General features: G+C 45.4%; 1 protein-coding gene across 3 annotated transcripts in view; it reads left to right on the forward strand.

Moving 5' to 3' along the window:
* The window catches only part of phf21b (PHD finger protein 21B), a 95278-nt gene extending 77566 nt beyond the window's left edge, over window positions 1-17712 (forward strand). For 2 of the 3 annotated variants that reach the window (XM_006781041.3, XM_035906957.2), the window contains 11 exons: window positions 7256-7348; window positions 8478-8798; window positions 9453-9569; window positions 9666-9717; window positions 9927-10003; window positions 10109-10163; window positions 10635-10657; window positions 11004-11162; window positions 11256-11322; window positions 11398-11501; window positions 12857-17712. In XM_006781041.3, the coding sequence (XP_006781104.1) occupies window positions 7256-7348; window positions 8478-8798; window positions 9453-9569; window positions 9666-9717; window positions 9927-10003; window positions 10109-10163; window positions 10635-10657; window positions 11004-11162; window positions 11256-11322; window positions 11398-11501; window positions 12857-13117 (1329 nt within the window). In that variant the 3' untranslated portion in view covers window positions 13118-17712. The remainder of the gene's footprint in view (window positions 1-7255; window positions 7349-8477; window positions 8799-9452; window positions 9570-9665; window positions 9718-9926; window positions 10004-10108; window positions 10164-10634; window positions 10658-11003; window positions 11163-11255; window positions 11323-11397; window positions 11502-12856) is intronic. The other variant, XM_035906954.2, reaches the window with a different exon arrangement.
* Window positions 17713-17754: the final 42 nt, after the last annotated feature.

A 17754-nucleotide genomic window follows, 5' to 3' on the forward strand; every position in this document is an offset into this window, starting at 1 on the left:
GGATGCAAAGCAGGTCGAACATTCGGTGCGATAAGGCAGCTGCTTTTCATCATCGTGTCACTTTGGACAAACCCAGACTGGCTCTCCTCCTCCTTCTCCATCAGGTGGTGGAGGTGAATGCTTTGGGCAGCAGGACTCTCTCAGCTCTTTATGGCTGCATTGTTCAGCCGAAGCCAGCGCTCCTCACCCAGCTGCCATAAAAGAAAAAATAAACCCTCACTCTCCTTTTCTCGCCTCCATCAATTGAGAGTCTTAAAGGCTCAGCCAATCAGAGGCCGGTGGCTCATGTGTGAACTGAGATGAGGAGGGGGGGGTGGGTGGGGCAGGGAGGCAGGTCACTCCGACCACCTGGCCGCTAATTTGCAGATCAATAATGAGTTGTAATGGGACTGCTGCTCTGCATGAGTGCACACATTACAGCTGCATTGTTTCAGCACTTCAGTGAACTCTGAGTGCCGCTACACACACACACACACACACACACACACACACACACACACCGTTTTTCTGTGCAGAGAGACGGGGATGCCGAGGCGCCGCCGTGACCCGCTTTACAAATTCAAATCAGACTGTGTTCAGACGTCCCCCTCCTGCTGGTGGGGTTCATTATCTCTGCCAAGCAGGTGAGGCCTCGGTCTTTCACACACGACTCAAACAGTTTGGGGGATTTGGTAGAAAGTTTTGCTCCGAGTTTTTGAAATTTTTTTAATGATTTCACGCTTTTCAAACACTTTGAGGTGAGGACCTTTTACCATCATCTTTATTTGAAGGCTGGTGATTTGGCTTCTCCCAAATAAAAAAACTAAATGCTCACTCAACAAAGCAAAATCTAACCCAAAAACTCCAGACAGTTAAAGTAAATGTGTTACAGCCATGTGTTCCATGTACTGGAGTTTCTCAGCTGTAAATCCTTCAGAACAAATATAGAAGTTCAAAATATAAAAGTGCATCATAACGATGCCCAAACCATCTCAAACAACTCAACAATGTTTGACCTTTTGTCTGAACCCATTTAAAAAACAACATCAACATCCTGAACAATGTTTAAAGTAGAAATTGTTGAAAAGCTTTGCTAAATGACTCTTATCCAGTCTTATCCAGTCCTAAAACTACCCTAAACACCCAAACCGCATCCTAGTCCCAAACAACGTCATCAACATCTCCCTGAATGTCTGAAATCTGGTTGTAAAAAAGCGTTTAAAACAGCGTTTCAGCCGGCGCTGAAACAGAATGGAGAAATCTGCATCTTCAGCACCGGGCCAGAGTTTATCTGAAGATGACATCAGAAACATTCAGCATGAGCGAGTGCTGCCTCAGAGGAAAGGTTTCAAAATAGAAATCATAAAATGTCGGATTTTATTCAGATTTGTTATGAAGCCGGTGAGAAAGCAGCAGTTTTACGTGAGCTGGAGATAATTGGGGCTGGTTTCAGTCAGCTGTGAACCCTGGCTACTGATTGGAGCTGAGCTCAGTGCATGTTAGCCGAAGCAGAGGTACAGAGAGGCTGCGAGGAGGCCAAATCTGTTTGAAAGTTTGAACGCCAATCCTGCCTCTCTCTTTCATGACTCTCCTTCTCGCCGCCTTCCAAAGTTATCTTTATCCTCTTAAAACAGCAGCCAAGGTCATCGGTGCTGTCCGCCTCCAAGGCTCGTCAAAGCCAGAGGAAGGTAGACGGCCCCTTCAAGTGGTCTGCACGAGCACAGAGGGTCTGCAGAGAGCGACGGTCGCATTAATCATTATTTCATTTGCCAGCTGGAAGAGAAGAGAAGGCAGAGGACAAACATGCATGCTGTATCTGCTGCTGATTTAGCTGGGCTCGGTTCAGTCACAGGAACTCAGGATTCAGGCTTCACCTCCCAGACCCCAAAACCAGGGTTTCATCTGCAGCCCATCATTTATTCTGAGATATGTAAGTGTGTGTCTAGGGAGAAGTGCGAGGTCATAGAGACGGACCAAACAGGCTGAAATAGATTTATTCATAAAGAGCTCTTCAGTGAGAGCGCCTCAGACTGAAGCACAGAGTGATACTTCAGTCTCTCTGGCTCAGATCTGCTCAGTCATTTCTCAGGATTTGGGGCTAAACAAGGACTTCTAAACATTTCCATGAACATCTGTGACTTCAGTAACCATGACGACCACAGGAACAGCATTAGTGTTAACCTGACAGGAGCGTACGTGAGGAAACATGGATCCTTTTTATTCATTGACCTCCTTACAGCTAAAACCTCAGTATAGATCATGAAGCCGTGCAACAGTCGACCTTTTTAATCATCAGCTTGTTTGATCCTCACAGCTTCATAAGTCCAGCAGACATCTGCATGAGCATCAGCTCGTTTATCTTCATTACAAACTGCAGTCAGATCAGTTTTAAGTGTCAGAGTAACGATCGATCAGAGTCTGAAATCTGCTACTCTGATGTCTGATCTGTTTTCTTCACCAAGTGCATTCTGGCTAAACTTTAAAGGGTCGTCGCGGCATGTGGGGTAGAGGTGTGATCAGAGCATGTTGGAGTAGATGAAAGCTCTCCTTTTACCTACATTTAGAGGTGGGGATCGTCGCCCTGCTGTGAGTCCTCCCGGGTTGGAATCATTTTCTCATATTTTGGAATTTTCGTGTTTGCTGAGATGGAAACGGTTAATTCTACTCTGATGATGGATCAGTTTTGGTCCAGTCGATGAATTCTGTGATTCGTGATAAATTTGAAGGCAACTTTAATTTGATTTTTAATAATCTGAGGTATTTAACAAGCATGTTGCGCTGCACGTTCACTTTAATCAGCACCGATCACAGACTCAAGAGCACAAGGAGGAAGTTTTACTTTCAGTCAGCACATTTGTTTTGTGCAGGTTTCAGAAACGAGTGTCTGCTGCGTCTTCATCATCATCAGTGTTCAAGTTTCACCGCTGAGAGCGTGAACGAAGTCGGTATGAAGCACAGACGGAACCAGAATTTCCTGATCAATGTTCAATTTTAAAAAGATGTTTTTAACATAAAAATCACATTTGATTGTTTAAAAACCTTTTGAAAGGAACATTTGTGTACTGGTACTTGTACCAGTTTTTAATGTTTACTGTTTCATAAATGAGCAAAACAGTGTCCCTGTACCATAAAACACATTTAATTAAACTACAGCATCATATTCAGTACATGTATGAATAAATAATCAAATATTTTACATGCACAAGCCGGGCCATACCCCGAGATTAGCAGGGTTCAGGCCAGTGACCAAAGACTGTCTGAATTATGTTGTAATAAACACTGAGCTGCACTAACATGCTCACACAGAAGTCACAGAGGTCAGAGGTCACAGAGGTCAAACTCGGGATTTCAGGTTCAAATGAGAAAGATTCTCTTCTTATTTCCAGCTTTCTGTTTTCCTGCTGAGTCAGATTGTGAAACAGCGCCTCCGGTGGACAGAGTCCCCCTGTTTTTTGTAGAAACACTTAGTGCAGCTGAAGCTGCTGATGCTGCAGACCGATTCTGAAATGTGTCGTCTCTGCTGTGTGTGCGCTTCCTCCTCCTCCTCTTCCTGCTGCCGCTGCTGCTGTCGTCATGAAAAACCAAGGTTCATAACCTCCAAGGCTCGCCCGCCTCAGGCCATAAACCGTCCTTTGACCTGTTGAGACTCCAACACTGCTCACTGTTTACAGCGTTTACCCATCAAAAGTGGATGTGACGCAGAAAAGTCAGAGAAACTTCTGAGCTGATATGTGAACACGGAGCTTTAATTTTTATGTCACCACCACAGTTTGAGAATTGAAGCTGTAGTTTGTAAAACAGCTGCTCCTGGATCAGCTACTGATGAACAATCTTTAATTTATTTTAATTACAGCCAGAATAGTTCAATAAACACAAAACTCTTCCTTTGTTGACTTTCACATGTTGTGGTTTCATATTTTAGTTTTTTAGGCGTGAAATCACCTCAGTCTTCCCCTTCTATCAAGTGTTCCAGATGGTAACACCTGCTGCTCTCTGGCAGCAGCACCATGCTCTCCCTTGTTTTAAACACACTTTAGAGCAACACGCAGCAACACTACACTTGAGCGGGAGGAGGAGGGTATGGGGTCTTAACACACCCCCGTTCTCTGCTAGCCATCGAGGCGGGGGGGCTGGGAAGAGATGCTGGCTGTCCGATTGGCCTCCCTGCTGCTGCGGAGCCTGGGGCGGTCTGCTAGCCTCCACCCCGGAGGGAAGGGTAACATCTCTTGGGTCTGGGTGCCGTTTCCCCCTCTGGGGGCGAGGATACCTGGACCCGGGGTATAGAGTATGTTTGGGGAGTGTGATTGTGTGTACATGTCCATTTACGTTTATTCCTACGTTGGGTGAGTGCTGAGTGTTTGTATATGTGTGCATGAGGGTGGGAATGCATGTCTGTGTCTGTGTGTGCCTGTTTGTCTGTGTCTATATGTCAGGTCGGGTCTTAGACTCCACCTCTCTGGGAACTCCCAGGCCCTCCAAGTGTGGAGGCCTATCTCCCCTCACCACACTCCCTGCCGGTGACTGATGCCCTCAGGGGTCGGTGCATTGTTGGTTCTTGGTGTCCGGGGCTGGGCGCTCAGGTCATGTGCCAGCTCACTCCCGGTGGCTACTTGGCGGGGCCTGGCGCCTGCTGCTCGGTCAGGCCTCTTCCGGGGCGCGGAGGGCCCTCGGGCCTCTGGCCTCTGTGCCTGCGGCTCGGTTCACTCTGGCACAGCTGGCTGCCGGCGGAACCGGCGGGCACGCCGGTGCAGCCCCCTCTAGTTTCTGCCCGGTGGCTACTGGGTGACCCCTCGTCTGGGTATCCTCAGCCCTTCCCATGAAGGTGGCACGGATGCCCCTCCGGTGGTCCTCCTTGGGCTCTTGCACTCTGGGACCTCTGGATGTCTGGGGCCTGGATCTCCTCCATGCCTGCTTCATGCCCTGGGGGACAGGGCTATGGCTCTCTACATCCTCTTGCAGACCATTACATGGGGAAACCATTTGAATACAAGCGCGCCGATCCACACAGGTGTGCACACAGGTGTTCACTGTTCGTAGACTTAAATCACACCTTTCTTGGCTGCTACTTCAAAGCACATTGTGCGCTGTCTGTCCTGCGTGCTGCACAACAACATTCAATATTTAGTATTTACTGCTGTTTACACTTAGCTAGATTAATGCGATGGTGTTGTGTATAGTATGTTGCTTTGTTTTGTTTTTTTGTTTTTTTTGCTTGTTTTCTATTCTTTTTCTCTCAACAGGTGATCCCGGAGATATTTCTTTTTCCCCCCTTTCTCACTGTCCCTCTCCCCTTCTGTTTTTCTTTTCCTTCCTCTTTCTTTCTCCCTTTCCTATCCCTCACTCATGTCTGTCCCGTCTGTAACAACTGAAAATAAAATAAAATAAATAATAAAAACAAAGGTCGATCAAATGGACCAATATGGCAATGCCATGATGATCCATTTGGCAAAATAAATCCATTGGGTATCCTTGTTGGTCTTCAGACAACAATTCTGACGGCTAAAGAACCAAATGGGACAGGCAAAAAAAAAAAAAAAAAAGTGTTCCAGATGGATGTTTGCATTGAACATCTTCCTAATAATGAAGTCAGAGTATGAACAGTAACCCCACCCACCTGCTTCTTAAGCCTTTTCTTTACAAGGACAGCCAATCAGAAGGAACTGGGAGGAGCTAAAGGAGCAGCCGTGGGTCAAAGACGGGAGAATTATTCTGATCCGTATGTCATACTGAGCCGCTGTAGCAGGGTCCAGAAACAGATCCGGTTTAATGAAATCAAAGCTGATTGGACGGGAGGAGTGATGGTGATAATTAAGGAAGAGGAGTTTGGCTTTAGTTTTCTGTTTTCAGTTCTTCTCGTAGATGCCACAAACACAGCATCCTCGTCTGAATGTGACCCCGGCCCCTCCTCTCTGGTTTATCGCAGCAGGCCTGCGAGACTAGGGGAGGAGGACAGTATATGTGCTGCAGAGCCTTGGTTTGCCTCGGTCATAGTGTAAACTTAAAGAAGGAAGCAGAGAAAATTCATTAAAACCAGGAAATCACTGGGCCGAGGAGGAGGGGGAGGAGGTCTCCTGAAGAGAGGGTGCTTAGGCTTGGAGAAAAGAGGCAGCAATTACCAAAATGAAAGCACTGCAAGAATTTTCATCTCTGCAGTTGCCATGGAAACCAACCTCGTCCTCCTCCTCGCTATGGAGCCGCAGCTCAATACAATGGAACGAAGGGATTTTCATAGAAGAAGAAAGGAGGGGAGGGAGCTGCCAGGAAACATGGAGGAGATGCTTGTGGCTCATTTATAGGTTAGTCTGACAGAAGGAGTTGGCCAATCAGGGTGCAGACATCAGAGGGGGGACAGGGGGCGCTGTGACGGGGCAGCACGCTTTAAACAGAGATTAAACAGAGGGAGCAGAGACGACCAACAGGGAGGAGGGATGGGGGGTGGGAGAGGAGAGGACCAACAGAGAGGGAGGGAAGGAAGAAAGGAGTCATTTCACTGACTGCTGCAATATTTTATGCATTAAACAGTAAAAATCAATTTCTGGTATTTATTTTTGTACAGTTTGGAAACACAGACTGAACTTTGAGTGTTTTGAATGAATTCAGTGATCTGACTGTAATTTGGCACTCCTGAGCTTCTGTACCGACTCTTCCAGCAGGTGGAAGATGTTTTAAAGTTTCCACTGAGCTCCTCTGAGCAGCAGCAGCTACTTAAACAAAGAGAAGTCCTCATTAGTTTGAAGTGACGACCCACTCGGCTGCTTTTCTGTCTGTTATTTATTTGTTGCCTGGCAACAGGAAGAAGTAAAACGCTGCTGACTAACAAGACGCTGGAAACTGAACGACTTCCTGAGGAAGATTTCTTCTAATGAAGTTGTGAGTTTCATGAGACCAGCCGTGCAACAGCTCAGAAAGGCGGAGCTTCTCGTTACGGCCCGCCCCACTGCTGCGGTTTGACTCGTCTGAGCAGAATAATCTCAGGTTCAGGTTAATGAAACGGTTTCCCAGCATGCAGGAGTGCTGTGGTTTGATGTAGGAGCAGCTCCCCTTGTGGTTAGTGTTTGTTACCACAGCAGAATGAGCCCACTGGACTATATGAATTAAAGAGTTCATGTGGCAGACTGACCCCGTGTTGTGTGTCAGTGATGATGCTGAGCAGATGGATTTAGACGCCGGACTCGTTTGAATCCTGCTTCAGGCGGGTGATCAGCTTGTTGATTTGAACTTTCTGTGTTGGTGCTCAAGGAGCTTCCTGCTGAATAACTGCATTTGTGTGTTTCAGATGCTGGGAACTCTCACTGCTGTGCCCATCAAGGTGCCTCAAGTCAGCTCCCTGCACCGGCTGGCAGGACAAGCAGCCACTGTGCTACCTCAGGTAAAACCACTTGCTAGGTCGTCCTTATTAGTCTGACTCCACATCACGATAATGTGTCAGGGTCAGCAGAACAGTCTGAGTCTGATTGTAACAGTAGCTGCTTCAAGTTGAAAGCACCAGAATGATGAAATCAAAGTGTTTCTGCTGAGCAGCTCAGTGCAGAGTTTAAAGCAGAGCTTCAGGTTTGATCTGCGGGAGAACGCCCACTTCTTCTTCTGTCTTTGTAAAAGCTGCAGAGTCGCTTTGTTTTGTGCTTCAGTGACACTGTGAGCTGCTTCACACACTGTAACAGTAAATACAAGACCGCCGAGGAGCGAGGAGGGAAAAAGAACAATTACGAGAAAAAAGAAAAGAGGAGCAGGAAGATGAAGGAGGAGAAGACCAGGAGAAAAGAAAGAGGGAGATAAGTAGGAACTAGAGGAAGTGAAGAAGGAAGGAATGGAGGATGAAAAAGATGAGTTTTTTTACAACCCCTTTTAACTCTTTGTATTGTTTATATTGTCTATTTTATTACTTAACCTTCTGTTTATTTTAACCTTTGTGTACAGCGCTTTGTGACTACCTGTCTACGAAAAGCGCTTAATAAATAAACTTACTTACTTGCTTATTTAACTGGATGAAGACAAAAAAGAGTAAGAAGATGAAGAGTAAGAGGAAGAGTTTTTTGTGAAGCTGGGTTGTGTCTCTAAATCAGTGAAAATAAAAGTTTTATTTGGACAGTTCCTTTTTACAATGACACATTTGAATGGGATAAATTTGAGTGGGATTTTATTTTGAAAGTACTTCCCAGGTGGAAGTAAATCAAATGAAGTTTGGACACACTTGAAGAACCTGCAACATCCAGCAGGGGGCAGCAGAAACCAGAGCAGCACTACAGAGCTCACAGTTTCAGTCCCTTCATCATTTATCAGAAAATCCTCTCATAAATGTCTGAACTCAGTGTAACAGTGTTGACTCCTGCCTCACAGTGTGACTAGTTAAAACCATTATCTTCACCATCCTCCTCATCGTCGGGTATTCTTCGGATCAGGGGTGACACGTCAGGCTCAGTCTCAATGATTTGTCCGAGTGCTTCAGGAAAAGTTGAGTGTGTGTTGTTAAAGGCTGTCCTCCTGATGTCCCCCTGCAGGTCAGGCCAAAGACCCAGATCCCCGACAGCCTTCCCCACAGCCCCTGCCAGGAGCTGCAGCCTCTCAGCCTGCAGCGGGCCGCCGCCGTGGTCAGCCCCAAGAGCCAGGGCCCCACCCTGCCCACCGCCAACAGCACCTTCAGCCCCGACCACCAGCCCAACGGCCAGAGCGATGCCTCACCGCCCTCGGCCCCGTCGGGGGGCCCCGACTCTAGCAGCCCCGTCCACCACGCCTCTGCGGGGCCTGGCGTGGCCTACGCCATCATTGCTGCCTCCCCCGCCACCGGCAATGGGGTGTCTACTGTCAGCGAGGCTGTCAAGGTGCGAAAAACAACAGAAACCACGTTAATAATAATAATAATAATAATAATAATAAACCATTCCCCTCCTGGGAAATGGTTTGGACAGCTTTGGACATGTTTCCAGCCTTTAAGTCAAACTTTCATATTGAGCCATTTGTTAGTTTTCTTTGGCGCCCCCTGGTGGCAGAGCCTGCTGAAACTCTGCTGTTTTTACTGTTGATCAATGTGTTTGTGTCTGATTACTAAAGCTAAACTCAGACTTCACTGAAGCTGGTTTAAAGATTTTTAATCTGGTTAAATGAAATCGAAAGGAGCCAGTTGAGGTGGTTCGGGCATCGGACAAGGATGCTCCCTGGGAACCTCCTGGGCGAGGTTTTCCGGGCATGTCCCACCGGGAGGAGGCCCCGGGGCAGACCCAGGACACGCTGGAGAGATTATATCTCTCTGCTGGCCTGGGAACGCCTTGGTGTTCCCCCCGGATAAGCTGGAAGAGGTGGCTGGGGAGGGGGAGGTCTGGGCTTCTCTGCTTGGGCTGCTGCCCCCGCGACCCGGCCCCGGATAAGCGGAAGAAAATGAATGGATGGATGGATAAATGAAACCGGAAGTCATCTACACGGGGCAGGTCAAAGTTCAGTGGGTCACATCTCCTCTGACGTCACCTGTTTGTTTTCAGGTGATTATCATCCAGCCGCAGGCGCCCAGCAGCACCGAGGGGTCCCCGGCCCCGCCCACCCCCAAATCCCCATCCACCCCCAAATCCACATCCCCGAAGAAAGACGAGGACCCCGAGGTGAGACGTTACTCTTCATCTTCATCATCATTACAGTCAGCAGTCAAATCGAACTGAACTTCATCCTCACGTCGTCTTTGTCTCTCACTTTTCCAGAAAATTGCCTTCATGGTCGCCCTCGGCCTCGTCACCACCGAGCACCTGGAAGGTGAGTTTCCGGCTGCTCAGAAGTAACCAAGTACTTTTAATCGAGTACTAACCTGATCGACTTTATGTGTCAGCTGCTCCTCATTACAGTTTGAACAATTCAGAGAAAACATTAAAAAAAAGCTGGAGGTACACACTGTATGGGGCTCACCCGTGGACTGTTAGCAGATGAAACAGCAGTTTTTAAAGTGTTTGTGTTTCTGTGAACAGAAATCCAGATGAAGAGGCAGGAAAGGAAGAGAAGAAGCACAGCCAACCCGGCCTACAGCGGCCTGTTCGAGCCAGAGGTAAGAGAGCAAAAAAACGCTGCGATCGCCTTTAATCTAGATTAAATGAGGAATGTGAGTACTGCTTGTGTTCGTGCTCTCACTCTGTCCCTCGTGTCCCTGCAGCGTAAACGCCTGGCGTCACATTACCTGAACAGCTCACTCTTCCTGTCAGCACGAGGTAAGGAACAGCTCACCATCCTCTGCCTGCATCAGCATGTTTACACAGCTCACAATCAAACACTTTAACTCCACGTTCTCACAGTTTTAGGGTCAGTTTCATCTCTCATTACCCAGCAGCAAAAGCAGTGAAACATGACCTTTAACCTCATGGGCTATTTCACTGATCCTGAACTGAACTGTTCAAATTTGGTTCTGAATGTGCCGATTTCACCCTCAAGTCCTCACGATGGTTCAGACATCACTGGACTCCCCAGGGTGACCTCTGACCTGCCAGCAGGAAGTAGCACCTGCTGATGCTCATTCACTCATTCCTTCATTCACTCATTCACTCAGCTCATTGATTGCAGTGATCTGATTGGTTGATCTTGACTCGGTTACTAACCTACCTGAGATGTTTTAACTGAATGGCCTGCACGGCTTCTCCTCTAACCTCCCACTAACCTCTGCTCTGCTTCAATCCACATGCTAGACTCTGAGGATTTCTGCTGGAAGGTAGGTCATGTGATTCATGATGTCATACCCGTGTTTCAGGTCTTCTGTTTTCAGATGTGCATTAAAGTTCTTCATTTAAATCATCAGCCCGTCTCTCTTTTCGCTGACACTGTGAGATCATAGGCTACCAATGTGTCAATCACACCCTAAACTGTCCCCTGCTTCCTGCTCCTCTAATGGGACATCATTTCCAAAATGAGCTACATGTTTTATTGTAAAAGTATCAGATGAAGTTCACTGAGCTCAGAGGTCAGCTGGCTGGAGGTTCCCCCTGCTGGCTGTTAGAGAAAATGCAGACCCTGGTGGATGAGACCGGTACTGATGGATGCTTTTCGTGCTCTGACAGCAGGACTTGGAGCATGATGACCACTGTGCCGTATGTAAGGAGGACGGCGAGCTACAGCAATGCCACAATTGCCCTCGAGCTTTTCACCCCACCTGCCTCCACCCACCGCTCAAAACCCCACCCAGAGGCCCCTGGTACTGCCCCAAGTGCCAGAAGAAGGTACGACCTTCCCGTCCTAACAGGTTCAATGGTTTTTGGCTTTCGGTGCTTAGCATGTGTGTCTAACAGCATCGATCTGTTTTCGCTGTCCAGGTCCTGAATAAGGAGAACATGTCATGGCCACAGAACTTCGTTCAGTCCTACGTTACACACAAGACGGGTAAGACACGCGGTGAGCGGCCATGTTTGTCTGAGCGTACTGACGGTGCACTGATACATGTTTGTGTGTGAGCAGTGAGGCAGGAGGAGAAGCGACGGCTGCTGAGGAGGAACAACGAGCTGAAGAAAGAGTGTGCTCACCTGGAGGAACAAGACAAGCAGCTCAACAAGACACTCAAAGTACGAACACACACAGAGTTCCTCGACACACTGTGGTCACAGGTCTGGGTCCAACTTTTCCTGCGCTTTTGGTCTTTCGTAACTTCATAGGTGCAGCAGCAGTCTTCACATTAGTCTTTCAGTGGGTTTAAAACTGATTTGGTTGCAATTTCTAAAAGAGTTTAAATGTGAAACTTTCATGTGGATATAGATGCTCTAGTTTGGGAAAAATAACACAAATTAACTAAAAAAAACACATTATATATAGTTCAATTTTATTTACATAGTGTTAATTCACAACAATAGCCACCTCATGGTGTTTTATACTGGAGTGACTTTATAATAATAGATTATGAAGATTTATGAATAGAATGAAGAAGAAACACTCAATGCATCATGGGAATCCCCCAGCAGCCTACACCTATTGCAGCATAACTAATGGAGGATTCAGGGTCACCTGATCCAGGCCTAACTATATGCTTTAACAAAAAGGAAAGTTTGAAGCCTAATCTTAAAAGTAGAGAACAGTACAGAAGAGCAGCCTGAAAACTGAAGGCTGTGCCTCCCATTCTGCTTTTAGGAACACTAGTACTTCTAGGAACAACAAGTAAGCCTTAAGGAAATGTATAGTCCAGAGGATGTGGACATTTCCTGTTTAGACAGCTTGATTGATCCTAATTTAGATTTCTGTTTTAACTGATAAAGAAAACACTCCTGTTGTCTTCTATAGATGGTTTCTCCAGGACTGGAGGTGATGGCAGTTTGAAGTGTTTTCCTTTTTAGAGTTTAGTTACTAAAAGCTTCACTTGCACTGGCCAGCTCACCATCATTAACAGCACTAAATCAGAAAGGTGACTCATTACACGTTTATTAGTGCACTGCATGGAAACACCACCAGAGGGCAGTATGCAGTAGTAAGCAGCTGAGCTCAGCGAGCTGTGAAACAGAAAAGCTAAACAGAGTGTAAGGGCCTGCTGATGAAGGCGAGGCAGCTAGCTAAAAAACGAAGCATTTTAACTGCTGTCACCTTCAGATGGATGGAAGAAGGGTTCAACTGTGTTTAGCACGCCTCGTTTCGGTTTCATAGCTCACTGACCTCAGCTGTTAACACTACATACTGCCCTCTGGTGGCCTTTTAAAGCATTGTATCATTGGCCTCTCAGTAGCCATCCCTGGTAGAACCCACGTTCCATTCAGGCACATGGGACTGAACACCTGGTTATACCTGATTTTAACACCTGATCTATAGCACGTAATATGTGTCCCCAGATGAGTGATCAGGATGCAGCTCACATGCTAATGCTGGGTGTGCCGGTGTACCTGTTGTACCTGTTGTACCTGACAGGAAGTTGCTCTTTTGTTTCGTGTTGCTGCAGCAATGCATGGACCTGCGGGAGCGCCTGCTGGGGCAGCAGAGAGACACTCAGGCGTCGCTCGACCGCCTCAAAACTCTCATTAGGTTGATCCAACGTGACCAGCTCATCCAGGTCACCATGACGACCACCGCCACCATCGCCACGTCGCTGCTCTCACAGTCCTGGATCAAATCCACCAGCACCGCCGCCGTCGCCACCCCCCCGGGCCCCTCGGCCACGCCCCTGCAGACAAGCCACAGCCAGGACGACGTCAACATCTAGCTCCGCCCACCAGAGCTCCAAGTTTTTCCACAGAGGGCAGCGGTGATGATTTCTTTAGTCAGAAAAATATTGATGAAGAGCCTCTATCCTCCACACGATTCAAGTATTTTTTAAAACCCAACACCTACAGTGCTTACGAGATTTCTTTTTTTAAGTTCTTTTCTATTTATTAACATTCTTGGCCTTAATGTATTTATTACAAAAAGTTCGATTACAGCGTGGCGGCGGGAACGCGCGGCCCAGAAGATATTTCCCTTTTTTGAAACACAGGTGTGATTCCTGTCCTGCGTATAGAGAGAGAGAACAGTAGAGTTAGAGTAGATCCAGGATGGATGGAAGTGGACGGACTGTACATTGATATATCTGAGTAAATGTTTGTTCTCATTCTCCTATGAACAATGTTTTTGCCATAATGATTCAGGAAAATGTTTTCATCGTGTATGTGAACGCATACGAGCCTTCAAACAAAAGCAGAGAATAACTTTTTTCAGTATTAATAGAGTTAAAGTCAAAGAAAAAAAGTATTTAAGATTAAACTACAGAAATTAGCATTTCTAGTGGAGATTTTAGTATTTTCATGCTGATGCCTGTTGAAAAATGTAAGTTTGGAGTATTCAAGGGGATCACTGTACATATGTTGTATTATTATTATTATTATTATTATTATCACCATCATGATCATCGCAGGGTTTTCAAACTTTACCGAAGTCACACGTCTGAACGAGACGAGTTCCTGCTCGTTTAAAACATCTACTTCCTGTTTGACAGCAGAGCCAGAGAAACATGCCAGACATATTTTCATTAAAATTCATTTCCTATTTAAATCAATAGTAAATATTGATGCATCTAGATTGTAAAAATAACTGCAGAGCTTCACATTCTCTTTAAGGTTTAGTCGAAGAAAAGCAGAAACCATCCAAACTCTAATCTTTGCTGTTGAAAAATTAAGACTGCACTTAAAAAGTCAAAACTGCTCTGAAGCTCTAAATGATATGAGTTATTAGAAAACCATTTATAAAAACTGCTGAGCCCGACATTAAACTGGATTTAATTGGTTCAAACACCATGATGGTCAGATACCATGAGCGCTGATAGTAGGACCACAAATGTTTGATCTCCAGTGAACCAACACAGACCTTACGGGAGGTTCACACACAGGCCCAGCACTGTTTGCTGCTCACCGTGCAGCCAGTGCACGCTCTGCTGGACAGGCTGGGTCACTCCTCATTCATCCTCAGCACATTATCTGCATCATGCTCAGTTTAAAAAACCCCAAAATGTTTCAGTATCAGATACGTGTATGCTGAAGCAGACAGAAGGAGGAGCTGCTTCCACATTAACGAGGGGTCAACATGTTTAATCTGGAGAGTTTTACTCCTGATGTGACCTCAAACTGATTTTTGTCTCATTTCAACATCACCCATCAAAATACTGAGTCAAGTCCTGTTAGACCACAGAAGAAACACATTTACGGCTTTAATATTAAGAACCAGCAGATCTTCAGTAGTCACTGAATGAACTGTAAGCTGTGTGTAAGTGAACTTCTTTCTTCGTGCTCAGCTCTGCTGTCACAGGAAGTGATTGGTTAAGTGGGCGGGGACCGCCGTGTTCGCTCACAGCTGCACTCGAACACGCCGACGTTCAGTCGATGTGACGCACCCGCCCCCTCTCACCTTTAACCAGTATAAAAAATATGCCAAAAACATTTTGTTGTTTTTGTACTGGGATCAGTAATGTGCTTTTTTTCTTCCCCTGCCCGTTTTTATATTTTTCGCTCTTTTTACTCGTGTTTTTCGAACAGCGACAAGCCTGTTAATCCGACAGATGAACACTGCCTCAAGTACAAATCGTTTGAAATCCAGGGTTTGCGTCTTTGTTGCGTCATTTTATAAACACGTTGATCGGAAATGGGACCGCTCTGTCAAACTGTCGGCGGGCCGGGACGCCGCCGTCAGTCCATTTGTCTCGCTAGTCTTCCTGCTGGTCCAGAGAGGTTCCATTTGAGTGTTATGAAGTTAGATTTAGTACATTTTTTATTTGTTTATCATGCAGCTCTCAACTTCCTGTCGATGCACAAACATGAAGAAACGGTCAGAAAAACAAAGGCTTTATCAGGAGGACGGGAAGGAATACATAAAGACGTGATTTTATTTTATGAGTCATATCAAGTCCAAAATACCGAAAAGATCCTTAATGTTGGAGAAACATCATCTGCACAAAAGATTAAAAAAACAGCCAAGCGACTCTGAATGAAAGAAACGATGAGCAATACATCGGCAAAACGGTTCCAAAGTGACTTCACTCCAAAAACACAGTCAAAGGCCTCCGTTGGCTTTAGACCGTACTGAGAGACAAAAGTGGGCACGGAAACACGACAGCCTGACTTTTCCAAAAGATGCTTTGAAGCTGACGCCTGAAATCTGTGCACCTTCACGTCCATTAGGTTTTAAAGAAACACTGAATTTTAGAACCTCAACCCAAATCGAATAAATCAGGGGCACCGAGACTTTTTGGTTTGTTTTGCTTTCATTTTGGCTTAAATCTGCAAACATGTGCATAATGATGGATTCTTGTAACTCCAAGAGTCAGTAACATGAACTGACAAAATAAATAAAAGAACAGACGGTATCAAAAAGGATTAATTTTAAACTACTGAGAGTAAGAAGAAGGCGTAGGTTGTGAAGGTGCACAGACGACAGACACCTCGGCTGACCGAGGGATCCCAACCTCAGATGAACGTCTCTCAGCACCAAATTTTCCTGCGTCCGTCGTTCCCTCCATCGTCAAATGAACAAGTAGTTTTTCAGAATAAGAGCTCTGTCAGATTACAGAGCCTGGAAGGAAAGAAAATGTCAGTAAATTCTGACCCCAAAGTGCTGATCTCTGAACCATGTGCTCAGGTTAGTGAGTCCTGGTGCAAATAAAAAGATTTACATCAGAGGAAAGCAGCCCATTGACGAAGAGATGCATAGTGATCTGTGTGGGTACCTTAGCTAATGAAGTCTTGGATTCAGCCCTTTCAAAATAAAACGGTTCAGTTTATGCACCTGCATTATTAGTCAACACAAAAGGTCATCAACACCTTTTTTTTCACTAACTTTGTCCATTTAAAACCATATTATATCATCTTAATTGAAGATTCAGAATCTGCAAAAATCTTTTCATGAATAAGAAATGATAAATAAAAGTTTTTAAATTCTCTTTGCATTTTGACAAAACCACAAAGTCATAATACTGGGGATCCACGTGTTGGACGATAACGTGGGCGTCTGAGTTCAGTATCAGGCTGCATCCACAAACACAGATATCTGCTAATTAGTGCTCAGTAACAGTAATCATTTAGAGCCCTAGAATTTCACCAAAACTGAAGCTCAGACTTCTTGGACGACCTTTTAGTACAGTAACCTCACAGCAGCCATATTGTCTAAAAGGCACCAACAGCACAAATTTGGTCCAGTCCAGACTCCAGTTGGCTGAGGTGAGGCCTAGCAGACAGCTAGTAGCTACAGCCACCAGTGTCACCATCACCTGCCAGTCAAAGAGGTCCCGCGAACTGCAAACTTTAAACCTTAATACAGTTTAAAACAGTTGAGTTATAAAAACTTTCTTCCCCTTACAGTTGTTTGTCTCTGACTCCAGATATGAACCTCAAACTGTTACGTCTCCTTCTTCTCCAGTATACAAAACTGTCATCTGCATATGGAGACACTCTTCTTCTTCTCATTCATCTCTTTTACTTCCTCTTATCTTTATTCTGTATCAAAAGTTTCATACAGTTGTTATAATGGGGGAATTATCTAAAGAGACCAACACTTTTTGTATCAGGCTTTAAACATGTTTATTTTTACTGACTCACTGCTGCTGCCTCTGGTGGACATTAGAGCTTCACGTAACTTAACTCTTGAACTAAACTCTTCCTGGCTCTGAATTTGAGACGAACCTTCAGTAAAGTGTAAAAACATCAGATTAAATCTTTGAGGGTGACGTGAATGATGCCATGTGATGCATATCGAGTAGAGAAATAAAACCAGAAGGAAACCATATCAGCGCTCTGTGCCACGTCCATGCTCCGCCCCTTTAAAACGAACAAACCTGTCCCTGCGAGCGAACCTCTTCATCCGTTTCTAGAAATCCTCTCCGGGAGAAACTGTGCAGTGCTTAAACAGATCTATTTTAATACACGAGTCGACATTTGAACAAAAACATTTTTATATTCTTTTATGGAGGAGCAAAACGAGAAAACAGAACATTGGATTTTCTATTGTTTGCCAGTTCTGCATTCTGACTTCTCGCTTCGGTGTATTATTTTAACCACGAGGAGGCGGCGACGGCGATACGAGGGTGTTTAGATGGAAGTGAAGTGTGTGTTGGCTGTGGAAGTAGAAGTTTTCTTTGTCATTGATAAGGGGACTGTCCAGTGGATAGTGTGTATAGGAAAGTGTTTGTCTTAAATATGCCAATGTAGTTTTTCTTCTTTATGATGCATTAAAAAGCGGATTGATGGAAGGTGGTAAATGGTTAAAGAGTAGTCTCACCTTTTTGTACCAAGTTCTTACGAAAAATTTAATCATTAATAAACAAAATTCAAGAATAAAAACGGCTCAAATTTGTTTTATTCTTAGCAGTTTCTCTACAAT

The sequence above is a fragment of the Neolamprologus brichardi genome, chromosome 17 (genome assembly GCF_056152115.1).
Source record: "Neolamprologus brichardi isolate AB-2024 chromosome 17, ASM5615211v1, whole genome shotgun sequence".
In the NCBI taxonomy this organism is placed as follows: Eukaryota; Metazoa; Chordata; class Actinopteri; order Cichliformes; family Cichlidae; genus Neolamprologus; species Neolamprologus brichardi.